The 23,357-nt window shown below is 36.2% G+C and overlaps 1 protein-coding gene across 1 annotated transcript in view; it reads right to left on the bottom strand.

Annotated features, from left to right (window-relative positions):
* KLHL4 (kelch like family member 4) overlaps positions 1–20,294 on the bottom strand; it is a gene marked incomplete at its 3' end in the record, with an annotated part of 33,235 nt that extends 12,941 nt beyond the window's left edge. The window contains exons 1-4 of the mRNA XM_080352611.1: positions 19,550–20,294; positions 3,099–3,272; positions 2,419–2,555; positions 837–1,033 (exon numbers count right to left, since the gene is read on the bottom strand). Of these exons, the coding sequence (XP_080208737.1) occupies positions 837–1,033; positions 2,419–2,555; positions 3,099–3,272; positions 19,550–19,971 (930 nt within the window). The 5' untranslated portion in view covers positions 19,972–20,294. The remainder of the gene's footprint in view (positions 1–836; positions 1,034–2,418; positions 2,556–3,098; positions 3,273–19,549) is intronic.
* Between the last annotated feature and the right edge of the window lie 3,063 nt (positions 20,295–23,357).

The following is a 23,357-nucleotide window of genomic DNA, read 5'->3' as shown; positions in this document are numbered from 1 at the left end:
GAATGCTCTCAGCATTATGAAACCTCCAAACTGGTTTTGACGTACTACGCTAATATTTCAAGCATAAAGTTGCCATATGTCTCCTAACAAGTAGTTCTTTTTATATCAACTTAGCTGTAGCAGTTGCCATTCTTTTTGTGTTTAAAGTTGCTATAGCACATCTTTTTGCCCTGAATATTTATCCCTCAATTTGGTTTCACAGCAAGCTATCTTGCTTCTCTGTTTCCCACACTCTGAATATTCATTTCTTGCTTTGAGCCAGAGCAGGATTATGTTCCAGTCAGGGTTGTGCTGCTTTTTAGCATTCCAAATCTTTCCCATACATTCTTTATTTTGTCTCTTTCTATGTGTGTCTCACCTTAAAATCAGCTTTAGAATTTTCTTTGTGTTGAATCAAAGCATAAGAATGGGCAGTTGCTGTTTGCATCTTGACATTAGCCATGTTAAGGCCTCATTTTTTTTTGTAAGAAATGTGTGCAAATCATACTGCAAATTTAAATCCAATAAATATATCCTTCTACAAGGCAGAACTCTGAAACGGGAAACAAAACTGAACATTTGTTTTTCTGAGCATACTTTTTTCTCCTTCTCATACTTCTGTAACAGTCACAGTTCTTTAATTTCCCTTTGGAGTTGAGCAGAGAGATCCCTGCATCGGGGACTTCCAAAAACTGCCCCTGCCAGTGTAGGAAGAGCAGAGCATCAGTCTCAGAGAGAGGAGCATTCCTGAGCCCTGCTCAGCCAGCTCAGCTGAGAAAAAGCCCACATGTTTTCCAGGAGATTATTCACACTTGCTGTTAACATTAATTGTGAAGCATTTCGGTGGGTCACTTTACCATGGTGTATGTGTGGGCCACCTTCAGGAGCTCCGTGCAGCCCTGAGCATCTCCAAAAGAGCGAATCCCCAGGCAGTTGGAGGGATGGAGCTGCTTCATCAGGAAGCTGCAGCAAACCTCGATGACCTGGGAGAGCTGCAGAAGACAGGCTGCAGACAACAAACTTTCTATAGTGTCTTCCTTTAACTCTAGAATACCTGTGCAGTTTGTATATAGGGAAAAAAAAAAAAAAAGGTTTTCATCATTGTCATTGTATTTTTATTACCGGAAAGCTTCCCACTCCCCAATTTTTCTCCTCCTCTGAAAAATTTTGAGAAGTGTTCTGTGATTCACAAATTCATTTTTGTTTCATGCCAATATGGTGACTATAATAAGGTCTTTGTTTTATTTTGATTTTTTTTTTAGTTATTCTAAGTTCTTTTAAAGTACTCTAAAAATACTGATAGATACCTGTGATACCTCTTCCAGCCTTGCTGTTTTGGTATCAAAATTCTGTTCTTTCATTCAAAAGCAAAAAAGTAATATTCTGTGCGGGATATCAGATGACAGGATATAGTGAAAGTAATTTAGGTGTTAACCGAGGGGATGGATCAGTTTACAAACAGATGTCCATAAATTCATAAAGCTGTTATTCTGATCACTTAAGTGTTGGTACATCCTGAGGGAGTAATTTTCTCTTTTGAGATTTGGACATTTTTGTGTCACAGATAAAAGGTTTCCCTTTTACCTTTCTGGCTGGAGTAGCTGCCATCTGCATTGAGAGGCTGGCCAGATACCACAATGTGCACACTTACAGAATCTGCATATGTTTGAACGATCTGGGTGTTTCTAATTGTAATATATGCTAACATAGCGGTCATGTTCTACAGCGGTTTTCCCTGTTTACTGTAGAGCAGATGAAAGGGATTTCACAGTTCTCTGTCTTGGTCTTTTTGGCTGCTTGTTTCAATCACTTTGGATTCAGCAATACAGGGGCTAATGTTGAAAGCAGGAGAAAATAAATTAGAGGAAAAAGAAAGAATATGAAATAGTCATTTTCATTAAGATAAAATCTCTATAATATTTCAAGAGAACATAAGTAAACCTTTTTCAGAATGTGGTGGCACTTTCTCATAGTTAAGGTTGCTCTACTCATGAGTGTGACCCTATTCCTATTTTCCTCTTATTATTCCTACTCAAGAGCCTTGAGTGAGCCAAGAACTGCCACCCAGGCAGACCATGTTTTTAGCTACTGGTGACGGGAAGTTTCATGGTACCCTCTTCTGTGTCACTACATGAGGTGGGCAACAGGCAAAATACATTCTTCTTTTATTAGAATTCCTAAAATAATTCATATCTAGTTAGAGAAAGATGCCCAATATGAATTTGTATGTTAATATTTCTGCATATCTTCTAGAATTTGTTATTGTATAAAACAGTCGTATTTATTCATCCACTCTACAGAAAGTTTCACATCACATATACAAGATTTATGCATGTGTTTACGTGCTGGTATGAAATGGAAGAAGGAACAACTATGTATGTGTTGACCAGATTTTATCTTCTTTTACAACAAGGACATGAGTAATGGAAGAAGAATTACCTGTGTAGGCGTAGTGCACCAAAGCTTTCAGCGCATCAGGGTCTACTCCCTCCATCTTAATCTCCTCTTGTTTTGCTTCACGCACATCATTGGTAAACATCGCAGCAAAATAATCGGACACTGCACTGAGAACCAACCTTGAAATAAAAGCATTTTAGGAGAACTGCAAATTAGTTCATAATCTCAATAGCAAGCATGAATTTCATTATTATTATGTAATAAATTGTGTGTGTAATAGAAACATTATCTTTAGCATAGGATTCAAATCTTATTGCAGAGAGCAATAAATTTAAAAGTGGAATTAGTAATCTAATTTTCTCTCAGTGCTTGCTTGGGCAGATTTTCTTCACTGATCTCACTAGTTTGACAGCAGCAAGATGGGAAGATAGACAATATCAATCTTTCATGTTTGAATTTCATTCCATTTGAAATAATGAATATGAAATATTGATCACATAATTTTATTCCATTGTTAGCTGATATCACAGAATCACAGAGTGCTAGGGATTGGAAAGGATCTCAAAAGATCATCCAGTCCAATCCCCCTGCTGGAGCAGGAGCACTTAGATGAGGCTACTATAGTAACCATTCATTCATAACTAAACAGGGTAGGTGTAAATTGACCTAGTATTTGGAAATGTCAGGCTTTGAACCCATGTAAACAACACTGGGAAATGTACCTGTGAGCTGGGATCTTTTGGTCACCGACTATGAGAAGAACATCACACAGCTGCTTCTGCTGCAGATAATTTTCCATTTTGCGGAAAGTTTGCTCCGCGTGGTTTGTCGAGTGGAAATACTCATCGGAGCCATTCGTGCTCATTCCAAGCAGGGAGCTGCTGGTCCTTGACAGCCTGCAAGGAAACAAGGCAGTGTGGGAAGTTCCACATTACAAACACTGATTACATTCTTCATATAGTTTTTGTTCAAATGACATTCCAGAAATGCTTAAAATTATAAAGCTCTTATGATCCTGGTCTTATGATGCCTTCTTCCTTTTTTTTTTTCTGTTTGGTATCTGAGAGTTTTCATTTCTAAGGCTGCATGTAAACTGTAGTTTACTGCAGTGAACTGTAGTAGGTGGTGCTATGTAGTTTTCATTTTCCTATCAGTTTTGTGTCAATGATGTGTGAACCTGTTTTCCTGTGGCACTAACACCTAAAATATCTTGTGGTATGAAACTTTGGATATTAAGTGTCTTTAGGTCTTACTTCTGTGTCTCTTCATACTTCATAAATTACTAAATGGGAATGAATCAGAAGATAATTTGACAAGGACCATGTAATTCTAGACAAATTACCAAACTAAAAACTGATCAAATCAGTACATTATATAGCCTTTAAAATCCAAATGCAAACAATAAAGACAAACTATTTTTTCCGTCTTTTGATGGAAAGGTACTTTAAAAATATATTCCTTCCACTCCAGAATTTTGTTAGCTGTCCCACTTACAATTTATCACTCTCTTTTGAGACGTCATTCCCATTGCCTTTTTATATGGATTAGGTTGCAGAATGGAATGCCTTTTTGATATTTTCTTACAAAAATATTTATTTTTATGTCCATCTGTTTTTAGTAAAATAGTAATGCATTTGTTGATCTACATTTATATTACATCCTGAAAAGAATGTTGTCTTCAACACTTTTTTAGTTAAAGTTTTTCTTTAGAAAAATGTTTTCTCAATTTAATATCATATGTTATGAAAAAGTAAAGCACCTGTTGTTGGTGGTTTTTAATTACCAAAGCCATATAGGAAATAATGGCAGCTGTTTGACTAAATTTAGGCATTGTCTTTGATACTATTAATGCGTATTCATAAACTATTAGGAGAGATAAAAATCTCCTAATGAAATTAACATATTTAATTTAGCAGAATATTGGATTACATTCACAATTGACCATCCAGTTCAGAAAATTCAGAAATACAAGTAGTTAAATCAGGTTGAATAAGTTAAATTATCAGAAAACAGAGAGAAGTTAGGTTATACATTTTCAAAGATCATGCGTCATTAAATAGCTAATCAGAATTCAAGGTGAATAATTAGAAATGAAATTATAATGTAATATTCAAGTGAAACACAATAGAGTTTTCTGTCTCCTGTGCAATACCAGAAAGTTTCTGTAAGTCTTTTCTGGATGGTACACAACAAAATCACAGTTGGTATGGATATGGTGTGTCTGGGTTTTTCCAGGCATAGCTACTTTTTCCATCTGAAAATCTATCAATATGAAGCTTTCTGGATTTCTCATTGTATTTATATACATCTCACAGCCCATTTGGAATATGGCACATTTCAGACACTGGTGCATCAAAAGCCTTCAGCTCCTGCATGTATTTGATGCCTTTCAGATGAGCCAGAGTTTGGTGTGTTCAGCCAGGCCTGGCCTTGACAGACTCACTGGAGATGTAAGATCATTCACAGTCTGCAGAGACACATCATTCCTGGTAGAACTGAGATCTGGTAGCCCCGAGATGTGTGTATGTGTCACCTGAGACACAGCACACTTGACGCAACTGAGATCCTCAGACACCACGTGCATCTGCACAGTGGATGCACATGTGTTTCTGTCTGGGCAACCTGAGTTTATACTAATTGCAGACACATTAAGATTTACCAGACCAGTGGAACAAACTCTCTACCTTTCTTTTGAAGGTCTTTATTACAATTTCAAATGGATTTTCTTTGTTCTTTTTTCTTTTTTTTTTTTTTTGTTTTTCTAAGAAAAGGGGCAAATCAAGTTCACGTATAATGTGTATCCTTTGTAGTTTAGAGCTTACAAAAATTAATTTGTCTCAGTGAGTTTAATTACTATACTTTTTTTATTTGTTTTCCTTCAATGCTTCATTGAAAATGAAGAAGCCGCAAAATCGGATTAGATGCTCATTAGCTTTGCATGAGCTACTTGATGTCAACTTCATACTATGTAACATTCACATTTTGATATTTACCTCTTAAACTTTCTTTAACAATTTTCAGATAATAATTCTTCAAAAATATCTCTGCTTAGAATCATTATATCCACTCTAAGTGTTGTATTTAAGTATGTATTATATTGCACTTATCCTTGAGATTTGCAGAAATCAGCTAAAATAATACTCAACCGTCCCTATTGCAAATGCACAGTACAAGTTTCACAGAATCGCTGGGGTTGGAAGGGACCTCTGAAGATCACTTAGTCCAACCCCCTGCTCAAGCAGGTTCACCAGAGCAGGTTGTACAGGAGCGTGTCTAAGCAGGTTTTGAATGTCTCCAGAGAAACAGACTCTTTACTTCTTGAAATAAATAATTTCCCACAGTGTCTATATATTTGTGGGTAGAGCAATCATTTTTAAGCTGCAAACATTTACAAAGGGACTTAAAGTCTAAGAATTTCCTTCAGTCCTGGAAACTTTTTTCATATGTTTTTTAGAGTGACCTTTAACTGCAGCTGAAATACCATTAACAATTTTTTTAAAGGCAAATGCCTTCAGAAAATGAAAAATACCAGGAAAAAATAATGCTCCATTAAGTTTGTTAAAATTAATATTCAACAGCTGACTCAAAATGGCAGCTATAGTGTATAATGGAAGGAAAAAAAATAATTCAAATATGTATATATTTTCCTTAATGTTCAAATATCACTGCAGAGAACTCAAATATAGAACTTACAAACATAGTACTGGAGATCAATGAACTAAAGATGGTGTTTAAAGTACTTTGAAGAAAGAAATCAGTTAAAATATCCTTGAGTTCAATGCCTTTATGTAGAATTGTAACAGGGGATGCTGTGGCCTGTAGTACAAAGATAGGCAAGCTGGCAGCAAATGTCTGAACACGTCTGCCTGTCACATCTTGTTCTCTGTGTGTGGGACAAGATGGTGAGAACACAATGAGAGAACTCGAGGTTCATGTCAACCTACTCAGAAGGGAAGCACGTAGGAGATGGAGAAATATTTGTTTTCTTTAAAATGCGTAGTTTGGACAAAAAAAACCCAAACAAATAAACTTAATATTGAGCAATAGAAGTTTCAAAGGTGCTTTAGTCCTATGATGACCAAGGAATTAGTTTTCTACTAAGTTGGGAGGGAAAATGATCAATTAATTGTTCTGTAGAATCAGAAACCCAAATTGCTTAATGACATCTTTGCGTTAGTGCTCACTAGGATGTTGAGTGGTGTTAACACCATTAGCGTTAGCAATAATGGCTTAAGAAGGCAGATTAGCCTAGAGAGAGCAGAGATAAATCTATATTTGAATGACTCCAAAGTAGCTGAGCACTATAAATTTCATCTTAGGTTGAGAGCCAAGTGAAATAACTTCGGAATTTTCCTGTAAGGATTTGTGAAGGATAGTGAAAATATGGTACCATTTTTCAAAAGAAGCAACACAAAAGTTTGAAACAGACAATATAAACTGAAAACTTGAAGAAATAATCAAAAAACATTAGAAGTCTAGATGATAACAAGGTCATAAATACCAGCCAGCATGGCTGTTCAGAACAAATCATGTCATAACATATTTTTTTGACAAGCTAACATAGCTTACTGGAAGAAAAACATTAGTTGTCAGAAGTCATCTTGACTTTTGGATGACTTCTGACACCATTTCACATGACATTTTCAAGCGTAATAAATATAAGAGATATGAATAACTGGTATAGCTACTCATGAAAATTTATCAGAGATTCACTCTGAAAGGCAGATGACGTTCTGAATGCATTCCAGGCAAATTCTGCTTCTCATGCTGCTCCATATTTTTATTATAGACAAGCATACAATAGAAATAGTGTTTAATTGTTACATCGACATAAGATAACTAGTGGCAAAATTTTGGGGGACAGAACTTAAATTGAGAGCCATCTTTGCCCTTGTCCTTATTGAACTTATTGGCAAACTTTTACTTTTCTAAGACATACTCACACTTGTGTGTAAGTACCTGAATGAAACAGGCTACAAAAGGAAAGTTGAGGTAATAGCTAAAACATACTGGACCCTAAATAAGCCGTGTTTCAAAATGGTGTTGTGGAGGTAAAGCTTCCTCTTTTCGTTAGTCAGGAAAATGAATGTGATGAGTTTTATGTTTCATTCCATTCCTACAATTCCTTACATTTCTGAATTATGTTAGAATTATTTTCTGTCTTAATAAAGTACTCTTCATTAATCAGCACAGCGCTCTTCGTTAATCAGTACATAAAGGATAAATTCAATTTTCCTCATTATTTAATTAGAACATGATAAAACAGAAATGCCATTTATTTGCCATGCCCTTTTTAAAATTCAGTATGTTCTTAAAGTGCCTCATTAAGTGTGCCTATGGCCAAAAATCAGAAAGAAAATCTGATGATAAGGAAGCTTAGAAGCTTAGTATTGCATGAAAACCAAGGGATGAAATGCAGTATTTTAATGTTATTGTTCTTGATAGGGCTATTATTTATATATTTATGGTGACCACTTCCCTGTTGGGTATTTGTTGAATGTACCTATCTAATCTGATATAACATTTGTGAAATTCAGTTTAATCAAGTAACAGTTCAGCTATCAGTGTCACAGATTTTTATTTTGGATCACCTCAGCTCTGCACTGTAAATCAGAGCAGCCACCAGCAGCAAACTGGAAACCAGTTTGAGACACGAGACATCCTAAGGACTTGATCAGAGCTGAAAGTAGCAGTGTGACTTCAGCTCTGTGGGGCACTGGATGCGCCTCAGCGGTGACAGGACATGGGACAAAACTGCAGCTTCATCAGTTCTGTTTGTTTGTGCAGCAATATTTACAATGCAACTCATCTTTTTTTCTTTTCTCCCTCTATTTTTTTTCTGCTTATTCAAGGAAACCACAGTCAGCCCCCATGCAGGCAGCATCTCCTGTGCAGCTGTTGGGGCTCTGACCCTCTGTCTGCTGGGTTGGAGGCTGCAAGCTGCTGTTTTCCTACCTCAAGTCATAGGACCATGGCATCTGTTAGAGATAAACTGCATCAGCTAGCTGAGAAATAAGGAAAATGTTTTAGTCAGGAAGCCATTTCTGAACACAGGTAAAATAATGATAAAGTTGATGCACCTGTACCAATTGCTCACTGATATAATTATGTCATATCAGTAACTGTCCCAACTTCTGCCTTCAAATTCCTACTGCAATTGTTGCCTTTATTATTTATTCTTTCTAAATGTAACACCTAAATCTTGTGTTGAAGTTTTTAGGGTTGGGTAAAAAAACTTTGGTCCAAAAAAGTATTTTTGCAAAGTAATTTTGCAAATTGTATGATATCTTGATGACTGCTGAGGTAGTAACAGAGAGACTGCTGACTTCTAACCTATCTAAATTGAAAGTTAATACTGACAATTCTTTTAAAACTTGGTGCTCTTGAAACTGCCTGGTTTTAATATTTTTTTATTGCTAGTGTTAACATAAACCTGCCACTATTCTCAGTTTGCATTAGTTAAAATAGCTTTTCCCATTTGGGATTACAAGTGTGCATATGAGTAAATGCAGTAGCTTCAGCATCCTGCTGAAAGTACTGTGGCTGTTTTGAGTTTTGTTCTTCCCCCTAGACATTATAATATACAGATTAATGCCATTATGATTCATATTAGGATGAATTTGTGTTAGGGTATCTTGAATTCTCTTGTGAATAGAAGGCACACGTTTGGTGGGAAATTTGCTAGAAAAAAGTCTGCAACCAAATTGCAGAGCCCCTGAGCGCTCCTGGCAGCTGTGGCCACATCATGGGTTGCTGTTACAAAGAGGGATAGATCCAAACACTCTACCCACTAAGCTGTTTTCCTTTGGAAATTGTATGTTTATTTTTTTAACAGAGGAGGTTAATTATAAAATTATTTCCCAGGCTCACTGCAGTGCAGATTGTTCTCATCAGCATGTGTACTCCCTCAGTTGTTGATCCTTTGCTATCAGGATGACAGTTTGTTGAAAGTTTCCTGCGTTCCTTTCTTAGCATCTGGTGTCTATGGTAAAGTTCTCTGTGCACATTTTGCTGTATACAGATAATTATGAAATGGGAGATTCCTATGTACATAGTAAAGAGTTTCTGTAACTTATTACTGTGTAAAAGCACAGTTAGATCTGGTTAAGACCTTTACTCGCACTATAATATTATGCGAATAATTTTTGTTCAACTGCTCAGGACAAACATTTAAAAATTTCACTATTATATAAATGCCTATTCAAGAGTCACTGTCTATGAGATTTTGTTCCTGAGTTTGGAGGCTCAGTTTTTAAAACTGCAATTTATTGCAGACCCATTCGCAAATTTCAAGAAACATAAAAATCAGGAGTCAACTGGCTTCCCTTGTAAGTCAGAATGATAGGTTGGGAAAGGCCACGGAGGTGGTGTAAATTGTTGAATTCACTAAAAGGACAGTAGGGGCAAAAATCAGCAAACCTTTCCAATAAAAAAACCCTCAAAAGCTGCTTTCTGAGCTTGCAGCATACTCATAACACTAGTTATATACCTGTGATGTGACTGCATGCACACGTGTTCCCAAAACGTGATTCTGCATACATTTGTAGGTCCATCTGGCACAGCGGTTACTATTCACCTGCCTGAATTCATGAATTGTTTTAATGTACCTTGCTTGGACACAGAGTGAGAATGCACTTTCTTTGTGCACCAAGAGTAGACAACAACATACAGTAACAATATGCCATTCCCCAAACTACAAACAAAGTCTCTTAAAACTGACAGACTGCGGTACTGAGAATTTGAACAAGTAATTATTTTTCAATAATTCAAGTCTGATGTTTTGTAAATTTCTGTAGCTCTTGCTCTCTGAAAAAGCAAAGGCAGAGCACGTTTCCTAATCCTGGCCAGCAGCAGCTGCCTGCCAGGTGTGTGGATGCACACCTAAGGTTACCCACCCAGGCACCAGAGAGCTCAGGGGAGAATGCAGAACACTCTGACAGCACAGCCTGCATGGAACAGGTTATATAATACATTTTGGCAAGTCATCTCTGCCCCAGGGTCAAACACGTGGGCCAGAAAGGGCTTCACCACAGCTGGACTTTCTCCTTGCATTTTCACTATGTATATGGCAAATGAAAATCTTTTGTTCTAAATAGATGACTAAAACGTGAAGACAAATGAATCCAAACTGAAGGTAATGTCTGAGCAAATATCCTCAGTCTGGAAACAAAGGTTTTTAATTACAAGGCTTTTGATTTATCAGTGTGGGCATGGCAGAAATGGAGAGCACTAACTTCCGGCAAAGACATAGAACATGACTAAGACAAAATTACAGAGATATTTTTGTCCACATGCATCTCTGTTTCTTCACATTCTGAAGCATTCTGAAACAGTATGACATGGAGACACAGAGCTTTCCTGAGCATCTGTGCTAAACGAACACTGTAAAAGAGGTTTCCCTAGCAACGCAAACCATATGTAATAGCTTAAAATAGCTTTTTTCCAATTCCTAGGATTTCTTAGTGGTTTGCTCAAAATTTCCATTCAAATCAAGGTATATTTGTCCAGTTCTTCTCTTTCTCAGCTTCTATTAAAATGAACAGGCTTTCAAAATGTTCATTTCTTGCAAGAATGCCTCCCTCTTGTCTTCTAATTTATCAGGTAAAGTGAAGCATAGGCAATGGTGGCAGTGGCTGTCTGCTTTATCAACTGTATTCCCTTCATGTTTGCTCTTCAAAACATTTCATTATAAGCATGGTGGTGGTTTTTACTGCTTATTGTAATAGGAAACTTCTAGTTAATGGTAGGTAGGGTGTTCTTTAAATAGTTTTAGTTATCCTTCTTGTCACCTGTGAGTAGCATACAGACATTTAGTGAAATATCCTGACTTATTGTATATAATGGAAACAGTTATTAGAATGACATGAAAGATGGTTTATGCTAATAACTGTTGGATAGGTGGAATTGTTGGAAAAAGCCAGGCTGTAAGATCTTGTTCTGTTTGAATTAGCTTTGAATAGAGTTTTGACTATTAAGCCTGTGCTTGGGAAAGGAGGGAAAGGGGTGGGCTGAAAGAAGATTTGTTGTCAGAGCTGTGTTATAACCTTATTTTAGAGATTATTTTTCAAGTTTATTTCCTATACTCAAGCTCTTTCTATGAATCCTGACAGTCCTTCAGCTTTACTTTTGTATTTATTTAGTCTGCATACCTAGAGGTATGCCTGATGCAAGCCTTATTCTTTATCACCTGATATGGTCATTTTCTAAATATAGTATCATTATTTTGTTCTAGCAGAATGAAAGGACCTAACCGGAATTGGTATATCTTAGGCTAACTTAGCTGTTTGACTGTAGGAAACAAATGCCTTTATTTCTTTAAATGTGAAAGATTTTAGTAATGTTCTTCATCATGGTATTTCAAATAGATCAAAGCAAAAAATTCAGCCACAAAATGTTGAAAATAAATTATCCATTTCTTTCAAAATGCTGTCTAGCTACAAGTTTCAAATCAAGCAAACTCTCTGCCCCTTTTCCAAGAATCCTTCAACAACCATGTGATTTCCTGTTGATTTTACACTTGCATATGCTCAGCGTGTCTGTAAAAACTGCTCTGCATTGGCCGTGTGTGTTTAATCATCTCCTTAGCTTTTTCTGGCAACATTAAGAAGTGATTTTAAGAACAGTAATAACTCTTTAAAAAGTAATTGAACAGCTGTCTTTGCTGAGAGTGAGCCGTTCCGTGGAGTGGAAATGAGAAGATAATTGAATCATAAAGAAATTGTTTTGAAATGAATAGAATTGTCCTAGGTTCTTAAATGGCTATTAAATGTAGGTGGTGTTTTTTTTTCCCTTGCCTATAATAACTCATATTTGAAAGCTCTGCATGTAAAATGTAAGCCTGCAAAATATTGTGAGTTTTTAGTAAGTCATATTATTTCTCATTATAGCCTTGTTGGGGGGATGTGCAGAGATGGGGTTAGACTAGATGACATCCAGAGGATGCTTTCAGCTATGAAAACAATCTTTGAACAAATATCCACTCCTTTCACAGGCTAAGTATAAAATTATTTTCAAAATACAAACCTGCTTCTTCCTTTATTTTTAATAACTATTTAAACCCACTTCAACATTACATAGTTTGGCCATTTCAAGTTCCTCATAAGATGTCATAATAGAAGGAGGAAATAGGAATAAAATCTGCTGAGGATGTCTTTGAAACATATTGTTTCTCTTTTCAGTACCAAGAGCTCTTGTATGAGACAACAACATTTGTTTAGTCAGAATTATTCCATTTGTCACTGTTCATTACATTTGCACATTGCCTAAAGGATCTTATTCCTCCTTGTGAATTATCAACTTCTGGGAAAAAGGTAATTCTCCTCTTAGATTTTAATCCTGCATCAGATGTCACTTACTATAACTTCATAAATTTTCTACGCTTAGCAAATAGTAGATACTAAAGGAAAATTTTCTTGGTTACTCTCTTTTTTCAACCAGTTTTGACTGGAGTTCAGTAAAATGCTCTTAAAATTCAGATTAATGTCACTAATTATCTCATGTGCTACATGCGCCTTTGTTCATAAGTATAGGTAAAGTAATCTCTGGCACCAGCAGGTGCAGCATCTCAATAATGCCAATGGGATGTTCGTCAACCTACATTGCCCAGAGTGTCACCTCTATGCCCCTGCTGCCAACTGCTCTTGCACTGCACTGATGTGTGGAAAGGCCACGAGCTGCTCAAGCATCACTTCTGAGAGATGAGCTACAATATCATAAATAACCCATTTCAAATGTCTCCAGTTTCCAATTAATATTTTGACCTTTAGATAAAAGTCATCTTTAGAAGACAATTAGTTTTCACTTGTCCCTGAGTAATAATAAAGAATTTTGGTTATCTATAGCAGACTGGCATAAAATAATCCCTCTAAAATACACTTCTGAATATATATTAAGTTGTTATAAGTATTAAAGAAGCTGTAAAATTCTCCCCAAGATAGAAGTGTAATTTCTTCTTTCCAAATTCTGCAGTGTAAAAGTAATATAATTCTTATTTCTAAGCACTCAAAAAAGACAAGCAGTCAGCAAGGATTTGTGGAGAATAATATGTCAAAATAAATTGAAGTCCTTCATTAAAAAGTTGTAGTATGCATTCTAGAGAACAGAAAAAAAGTACTTGTAATTTATATCTTGGACATGAGAATATAATCTGAATATAATCTGACACTCTTTCATGTGAGATAGCACTAAGTTCAACCTGAAGTACTGTCTGCAGTAAACCATTATGACATGGGTGCAAAACTGGTTTGAAATCAGACCTTTAACGTAGTTATAGATGGTTCACTGATAAATAGGAAGCTAAATCAAACTGTGTTCCTAAGGAATGTCCCACTGAAGTTCTACTGCTACTTCTGAAGTTCCACTATTACTTTTCATAAATTTTCTAAGCTACTTGGAGGGAGGAGGAAATTAAGAGAAACCTTAGACAGGACTTTATTACAGTTGAAGATCATGCCAAACTGAGAAGACCTACAAGTATATTGAAGCATAAGATCACAATTGAATATTAAATCAGTAAATTGGAGACATTAAATAGGATCACAACTGAATATTAACTCAGCATATATGAGACATTATCTGATAAATATAAGATGGAATTTATTTGTGCAAAATACTATATTTAGGCACAAATTACTGCAAAGCTATACAGATGGTAGGGGAACAGGTCTTTGGTACAGGGTCAGGAGGCTTGTATGAATCACAAAGCAGGCATGAGCAATAGCATCGTGTTGTTCACACAGATACACACACACACACACACAAAAAGGCAAAAAAACCCCTTGCTGAGGAGGATATTAAAGCAGTTTTATAGTCAGAATGACATGAAAGTGATCCTGCCCTTTACACCAGAATTGTCAGGCTTCAAGCAGCACATTTCCAGATCTGATTGCAGCACTGAAAGTAACCCACAGGCACACTGGAGTCAGGAGGGCACTGAAAGTGATCAGTTGTCTCTAGCATAGGCCTCTGAAAAAAGAGCTGCAGCTCTTTAGACTTATAGCAATTTTGAAACATATAAAGGAATGTGCAAAGAATAGTGTAGGAATACAAAGAACAAGCAGAACAATATGCTGTCTATAGTCATGGGGGAAAGATCAAGGCAATAATGAGCTCAAATTGTGCTACAGATAAGTAAGCACCTAAATATAGTCGATCCAACTTCGTCATAGGATTGACATGCTGTCTAACTACGTGTCCAGTATTCTTTTTTATATTTGCAAAACTTTTATCTGTTTAAGTTACGATTTTTGAAAGCTGTCTTTTTTTCTTTTTTTTTTTTTTTAAAAAAAAAAAAAAAACATTGGAAGCTCAGTGAAAATAAAATTGGAGCAGTTATATTTTCATCTAAAGATAAAGGCTGCTGTTGTGTGAGATTAGGAATAAACATTTGTAAACTTTTGCATTAGGTGTCAGAGATGGTTCAGAAAACCGAATCTTACTCATGAGGAGAAAATAGTGTCATGTGTATTACTCTGAATACAGCACTTCATCATCTCCTCTGCAAAGGATACACAGTAGTCCTTCCATTTACCAGGTGCATTGTCATTAATTTTCAGTCATTCTTATGAATCAGTGGTAGGACTCTGCTTATTTGATACTCAGAACTGTACTCTTAATGAAAAAATCTTCTCAATCTGGTTTGACTGGTGGTTTCATAGAATAACTCGTATGTTCCACTTTCACTAGGAAAATTATCACCTGTTTTCTTTTCTTTTGAATGGTCTTTTCTATTGAAAAATTAAGATATCATTTCAGTGAGTATCTGTTACAAACTTTAGAGGATGTAATGAGCGTGTAGGGTAATGGCTCCTCCCAAAAAAAGTCCTCAGCAGAAGGAAACATGACATCATATGTCTTTCATCTGTGCCACATTAACTAACTGAACAAGATGGCTTTGTATGTGCAAGAAATTGGGGTTTGGCACTGCACACTGATTTCTTCTCTTCCACCAGTTCAATATCTTCTGGGATACTGCAACAATTAAAGGGATAGGTTTTTCTGGTGGTACTTTTATTTCACAATGGAATATGAGCCAAGAAATAAAAACAGAACTCCAGGGAAAACCCTCATGTTGGGGATAATATCCAAAGTAGTCATGTATATGTGTATATATGTATATGTCATAGACAGTAAGGGAAACGGTCTGTTAGTTGTTTCCACATGGCTGACAAGAAAAATGAAAAGACAATTAGACAAGTTTTCATGCCTTGAGATGAACTATCAAAAGAACTGAACATCATATACAGTCACTACTGAAAAGGCATCACCTCAGTTAAGAGGTTACTCCTGAATATATGTTTCCATGTACGTCAGTACCAAATGCTTGGATTATGGCACCAAAGTTTATATTAAAATTAATTAGAAGTATATTTTGCCTCATATGGGATATTAGAAAGCATGTATCTTTAGCAGAACTAGGATTTGTCAACCAAACTAGGGTCTGTCAGCAATTTTTCAGCCACATAATTAGAAAAAAATATGCAAGACAAAAATGATGAATGGATTCATTATTGAAATCTAACTGCCTTTGGGCAACTGGGAAAAGAGGTACACACATCCTTTACCAGCACACATGGTCTTTGACAGTATACATATAGAATCATAATATATCTCCCAGCAGGCATGCATCAATTGATGTGGCAATGTAGTATGATGTAAATAAATACTAGGCATAGTGCTCATATTGAAAGGTCAATACAGCCATACCTGTGAGCCCAACCTTTACCAAGGTAATTCAGTATTGTGGATTCTTCTTATTAAGAGGTATCAGTGCTTTATTTGTGCACAAGTGTGTGTTTGTGTGTTGCACACAGAAGAAAATTTTCTGTTGTCAAATAAAATCTAGCAATTAAATCCTTCAAGTTTTTGCTCATGTCTCTGGACCAGTGTGTCCTGGTTTTGTATAAATGGTGACACAGGGCCACATCACTTTCTTTGAAAGAAATGGAACTGCTTCGAGGTCTTCCTGACTGATGAGCCTGGGCCTCAGAGTGATTTGAGACAGAGTTGATCAGAGATGACCACAAAAATCCACAACTGTGCCTTCTGAACCAGAAGCATTTCACAGTTTATTTAGCATGCATTGTCTTGGAGATCACTTAAGGTCCTACTTAAAGCAAAACCTAAAATCTTTGAAGGTTTTTACTCTTCATTTGCACAGCCACATTCTGCGGGTTTAGCCTTCTGACCATCCCAGTAATACCATAATATTTTATAGTGGGGAATACAGTGTACAGTCTAAATAAAATAAATTGATATCTCTTCATGTGTTAGCGAGTTTCTCTGGTTTGCACTTGTGAAAAGTTTCCAGTCCTCATTCAAGGAGTAGATTAGTGAGAATCAGCCTGGGTCAATGAAATGTGTATTGTTCACTGTTCAGCTTTTTTCACAACTATTGATGCAATTTCCATAAGGATGTTATACCAGGTGAAGGCCCACCATTTTAGATGCTTCTAGAGCAGGGATGTCAAACTCATTTTCACTGGGGGCCCCGTCAACCTCGAGGTTGCCTTCAAAGGGCCAGAGGTAATTTTAGGACTGTATAAATGTAACTACTCCTACTACTCCTACAGGATATTTTGATATCTGTTGAGTGTGTTCTCTTAGCAATGCTGGATAGGCACTCTGGGAAGCTTTACTCTGTGCCAATAACCAATTTATTTATCTGCTATGCACCTAGAATTTATTGGTTGGTCACTCCCTAACTGGCTATCGTTACTACAAAACCAGTAAGTTTTGGGAACTTAAGCCCTCATTGACTTTACCTGTCATTGGTCATATCATTTAGGAACAAGCCCTTTTTCATCAAGCCTCATGTTCTTATGTCTGTGACACTGAAAGCATTAAGACCTGTGGTTTCTAGAGAAGTTGAGAATATTGTTTACATGTTTCCAGAACTTTTTAGTAGGAAGTGTTAAGCTGCTACTAGAAATTGCTTTCATAGTTTGCTCAAGATTGAGGTTTTGACCAGATTTTCTATCCTTTTCTACTATTTTCAATGTCCAAGTGACATGTAACAGTGTCCTGCTTTAAATCCCAGCTCAAAACAGGTAGAGGTAAACTCGTTGCATTAGACACAACCACTTCTAAGGAATAAAAGGCAAATTTGTATGAGATTTTCTTTGGTGTCCTCAGGTATGAACGTGAAAGAGCATTTGGCTGCAATAGTTGTATAGTTCATTATGCTATGGCTTTAATAACATGAGAAAATGGAGCCAGGGGATCTTGGAAATGCCTCATTTTTCAGCTGTGTTAATTACTAGCAGAACCCATTGATTACAATCATTCGTGACCATTTGGAATTTCTAAAGAAAAAGGAGAACCAAAATGACTTAATAGGATGATTTCAAAGGAATAAGATAAGGCATTGTTCTAAAGCAATTAAAATATATTCAGCAACAAGATATAGATATAAGGCTGCTTCTCTGTATTTCTTCTTCTCAATATTTCATTTCTACCCAGCCAATTAGCATATTAATTCATGTGTGGCCTGTGCTGGATGCTATAGGGGAAGAGAATGATGATTTACTTAATGATTTCTGTTGGTACATATTTAAGAACTTGGAACTAGGTTGAGGTGTCTTTACTGATCTATTTTTTTTCTTGAAATAAAATTTTATTTATAGAGAAACTCATAGACATGAATAATTTTCTAAACAATTTCTTACAGATTTAGTCTTTTAAAGCTTTTACTGATAACTTTACAGAAAATACTTATTTGAATATAAACAGACTTCATAAGATATATATTATACATTACCAAAACTTTTCTAAAAACTGCAAATTTAAACAGCTCAAGAGAAGAACTTAACTTTTAATTAATAAAAAGGCACAAAATTTCATGAAGTCTCAGCAGAAAGTTTATATATAGCTGCAGGAAATGTCACATCTTATTTTAGAAGACAGTGGCTTATTACATTCTAAACTAAATTCATGGTTCTTTTTTTACCTTCTTCTTCACCTGATATAGAATCTTATTTTGATTATTCAATGTTCATTTTCTTGTACTGTTATTCAAAATAAGGTATACTAAGTGTATGCTTCTTACACAGTACAAACTAGTATGTAAACATACAGAAGTATCATATTCCTACCTCACTGATCTTTTTCTCTAATGATTTTCTGTAGTACACACTGATTACTAGTACTGTTTTCAAAATGACATTTTGGAATGCCCTTTTCTCTGTTCAGTCTGCGGCTGTTCCCTATACCAGATGTACAACTTGAAAAATAATAACTGTTAAAAATACACAAACTGTCAGCTTTGTTTCCACTGAAACTGTAGCTTCAAGTAAGATGGATTTGTATTTAAATACAATGTAAGTAACCTAAATAATTCCCAAATATGGATGACAATCTCATTAAATGGTACAAATAATCACATTATAAATGCATAATTTGAGTCCAAGGTGCTGTAAAGTTGTTGTATAAGCTAATAATACTGACATCAATTTTGAAAAAAAGATCATAAAAAATTAAAAGGCATGCCTTATCAAATAATATTCTCTGTATTAACATCTTAAAAATAGCTCTTCCTTTGTGCTTGTACCTTTAAGGTCTCATAGCTGTAATGTTTTTTCACCTGACCTTGCAGAAAGTGTTTGTCTCTTAGTATACTAAACAAGCTGTGAAAGTAGTGTGGTTTCAAATAAATCTGGAAAAAAAGGCAAGTAATGATGCTTCCTTTCCACCTAGTTCAAGGTTAATTTTACTTGTCAAGAAGGCAGTAAAAAAAAAGCAGTGAGAAATTTGACACACTGAGGGCAACCACACAGACTGTGCACCTCCAGCAGTTCCCATTTGTCAGAGTTGCACCCATTGATAAAGTCAGAATGAGGACAGGATTTCAGAAGGCTCAGTTTTTCATTGCACTTTAACATAATAAATCAAGACAAAAAATTAATATGTTGTAAACTGTGACAGAGAAAAATTGATGAACTGGCAGATTGTTATTTTTATGGAAGTCATGAAATGATGTATCTTAAGCAAAGATCAAAATTTCATGGCAGCATTCCTGTTCATTTTTTAATGTGTGTTCATATTCATTTGACTGTGGGTGTGCACATATATAAGTGAGACTAATGCAGTAAGGAACTCTAGTTAAAAACTAAGACAGCTTAAGGGAATAACTTGGACAGAAGTATGGCTTTCTAAGTGCAGACTTTAAAACTCCTACCTCTCTGCAGATTCATCTGAATTTTCTTCTGTGATCATCTGCAACTCCTGTGTTGTTTTACTTGAATCTTCTTTGACACAGTTTTCCTCTGTGCTTGTTTTGGGAAAATCCTCATTTGATCGAAGCTGTTCTATGAGATTCTGTTGATGCCAGGTTTGAATAGATCGGTGGTGCACAGGGGTTGGACCTGGCACAGGTACCAGGATATTGTGGTGGATAGGACTGCTGCTTTTCTTCAGCCCATTTCTGTCCCGAGAGTGGTTCTTGAACCTGCTCTGAACCGGTGTCCCTCTGTGCTCGTATCCTTCCTGCTGATGGCAGCCCCCTGTGCTGGTAGAGCCTTGCGAGGGGTGACTGAACCACCTCCAGCGGAGCCTCAGGATCTGCTTCACATCAAACTCTTTCTTTCCAGATACTGACATTTTTTTCAAGGGGAAAAAAAAAAAAAAAAAAAAAGCCTATTCTTTTAGAAAGGAAATGAATTCTTTGTTATCTCTTGTGTTTCAACTCCTCTTCTTAAGAAAAGACAACAAAAGAACAAATACCGGTAGCTCTCTCCCTCTCTCTTCTGATTAATATACTGCAAGCTCTTCAAGCCGATGCTAAGCTGCTGCTAACTGTATAGGTGGGAATCCATACCGACAGGATGATGAGGTCAGACCTTAAACAAGTAAATCAGCTTAGCACAGGAAAGCAGCAACCATAACACTACCCAGCTGCCTGGCTTACACACCCCCAGCACTATAGCACCGCTCTCTCATATATAACCCAGCCTCACATGATCCTCAGGGATCCTAAGCTGCAACTTAAGATGCAGGAAAGCACAGACAAATAAAGTGACACGACTTTCTATCTCACGAGGTTTTCCATCAAGCCTGCTAATAAGCAATGCTGCATTGCACAGAAGATTTAGAGAGAATTCTTTTATAGTCTCCTTACGCAGATTTTTGGTAACGATTCACTGTGAAACTCTCATGCAGTTCATGTATTTCCTTAAGGGATTTGCATTTGTTTACCGTGCTGTGTAAAATTCCTACAAATGGCCTCAGTGTGGTAGCACTTACCTAAAGGAAAGAGGCAGCAGTTGAATACATTGTGCAGAACTGTATGTATTTTCTCACCTACAGATAGATTTCTTGATATAATTAGAGGGGTATGAGAACAGAGGGGGAGAGCTCATGAAAATGAGAGATGTGCTCCCGGAATGACTGTATCTGTGGAAAACACACTGTTTCCTGGCTAAGTGCCTGTGTAAACACCCTTTGCCATCCTGCTCTTAATTTCTCATGGACAGTGAAATGAGTGTGATTTTTTTTAGAAAACACCTTTCTTTTGTTAGTGTACACTGCAACATGTTTTCAGCAAATTTAATAGATGATGTATATGCCTTCCCATACATTCTTTAATAGGCAGGGCTATGCAAACTGTTCCCAATGTGTTTTGAAATAACATACACGAAATGTTTTCACATGCAAATTGAAAATAATTAAATAAATATTATATTTAAATTAATGTCTCTCAACTTTTTAATTTCAGTCTACATGCCTATGGATATCATCCTATTCAATTTCATAAATGTAATGATACTTAGTGCTATCTATGTATATTCCTCAGCATTGCCTACATGGCAATCTGAGATTTATTTTAATGAAGGAGTCTCTGTATACTAAGTTAACAAAATAATTTATGATAAAATCTTGTAGAGGTGGACAGACAACATAGGTTCTTGCTACTGTTTTAATCAGTTCATAGAGCTTTCTCAGCAGCTCTGTCAGTTCCACTTAGCAACAGCTCTGATACATTTAGTCCATATTTTTTCACCATCTCACAAAGCTTCCGTTGGTTTCATTTCATTAAATCCCTTTTGCAAAAGTTATCCTTTACTCCAAGATATCATCAAAAGCATATTCCTTGAATTTTCCTTAAGAATGTACAAACAGTACTTCTGTTTGTGAATGGGTCTGTTTCTTACTAATTCAGCACGTTTTGGCAGATGTAAAGAGTATCCAGCTGAAATGAAAATAGTAAAACTGGACATTTGCTGAAGAGACTCTCTTGCTCAAAAAATCAGCTTGAATCAGCACAGAACATGTTTCCAGTAGGGCATAAGTAAATTATTTTTTACACAGCTTGTTAACATTCTGGCTAAAATTTCAACGTGCTGTACTAGGGCAGTGTAAATGATTTGATAATCCAAAACTTCATTCTTGACATGATTAGGAGCAGGTATGTGGTATGAAGCTGTACCATGTTTACACATATATATGCCACATACCTGTTTTTAATCATTTATATCTATCTTCTGGTGAGAAAAACTAAGTTCCCTTGAAACTGAATACAATGTGAGTGTTTACTTCTTGATGATTTCTTTATAAATCTCTAATGTATTTTTAGGTGTATCTCTGACTGGGTTCAAACTTCTAGATGTGAAAAGTTATAAGATATTTCTGTTATTGATATTCCTAATTTAAGATGTTTAGTCTCATTTATATAAACATCTACTATAATAATGATGTTATTTTTTACCCTCATGGTTGGAAATCTCCAAAGAACAGGATTTTCTATGGCTGAAGCAAGTCTAGCCAGGGCCACCAGGAGGGTCAGACAGCTAGAGCATATGATGGAATGTGATGGAAAAATGGGAAAATCTGGTGAGGCATAACAAAAACTTTCTCCCCATGAAGGTAATCGAGCAGGTGGGAAGAGGTTGCCAAGAGAGGCTACAGCATCTCCTTCCTCTGAGAAAGATCCCAAATGGACTCATCCTGTGGAACTGTTCTACCTGGGCTTGATTTGAGCAGGTGGTCAGACTAGGTGAGCTCCCAAGGCCCCTTCCAACCCATTATTCTGTGGCTATGTGACATGCCAGGTAGTGTTTGAGGTCTTTATCTAACAGCTACAGTAGAGCCAAGGAAAACTAATGCAGCTGTCAGTTATGAAAAAGAGATACATTTCCAGAAATCTCAATTCCAGTTCAGAAGCAAAAGACCTAAGCAGCACTGCCTGCAGTTGGCAGGTGAGAGGGGGTTGAATTGTTCATCCCATAGGAGGCTTGCTAATGACTTGAGGACAAAGAAATCCTCATTCTCTAAAAAACCTCCATCCAATTCAATGGGTATAAGCTTTTCAGGAAAATCTTTGATCTGGTTAGGAAATCACACTAAATATGATGGTAGACTGGCATTTGGCAGGAAGTCGGACATCACGTTTCTACAACCCTTTAAAAATTGTGATCATCCAGATAATTTGAAAGATATGTATTAATAGTAAGAGACTAAATAGGTATTTATAATAATTTTAAGATGACAAGTGTAAATACCTAATACAATATTTGAATTAGAAAATTATAAAAATACTTTTGTCACAAACTACCCATAAGAAGTAACTGAGAATTTTTTTTTCTGTCACAAACCACCTACATCTGCCTCCCATGTTCATCTGCAACCAAAACACTTTATAGAAAGGAATTTTCTAATGCATTTCAAAATGTCCAGATTTTCTAGTTAATAACAGTAATTTCTTTTTTTGAGAATTTAAGCAAGGGGAGTATGTTCATGCAGTTATATAATTTTCATTCTCCTCTCAGAAGAGACATAGCAAATGATTTCTTATTCTTTTTGTGTTTGCCCTGAGCTGATAGTACACTTTCTGTATGAAAAGCCTATTAAAAAAAATATATATATCTGTTCCCACAAGCCTAGCAAAGAATAATAAAAAGGAATCATCAAACTTTCTTGTAGAATAATTCAAGAAAGATACCATCTACAGACTGCAAAGGCAGGAGTATTGCAAGGACTAGGTTACTAGC

Source organism: Nesoenas mayeri (assembly GCF_963082525.1).
Source record: "Nesoenas mayeri genome assembly, chromosome: 13".
Lineage (NCBI taxonomy): Eukaryota > Metazoa > Chordata > Aves > Columbiformes > Columbidae > Nesoenas > Nesoenas mayeri.
The sequence above is the reverse complement of the archived record's forward strand: the minus strand, read 5'-3'. Positions and strand labels throughout refer to the sequence as shown.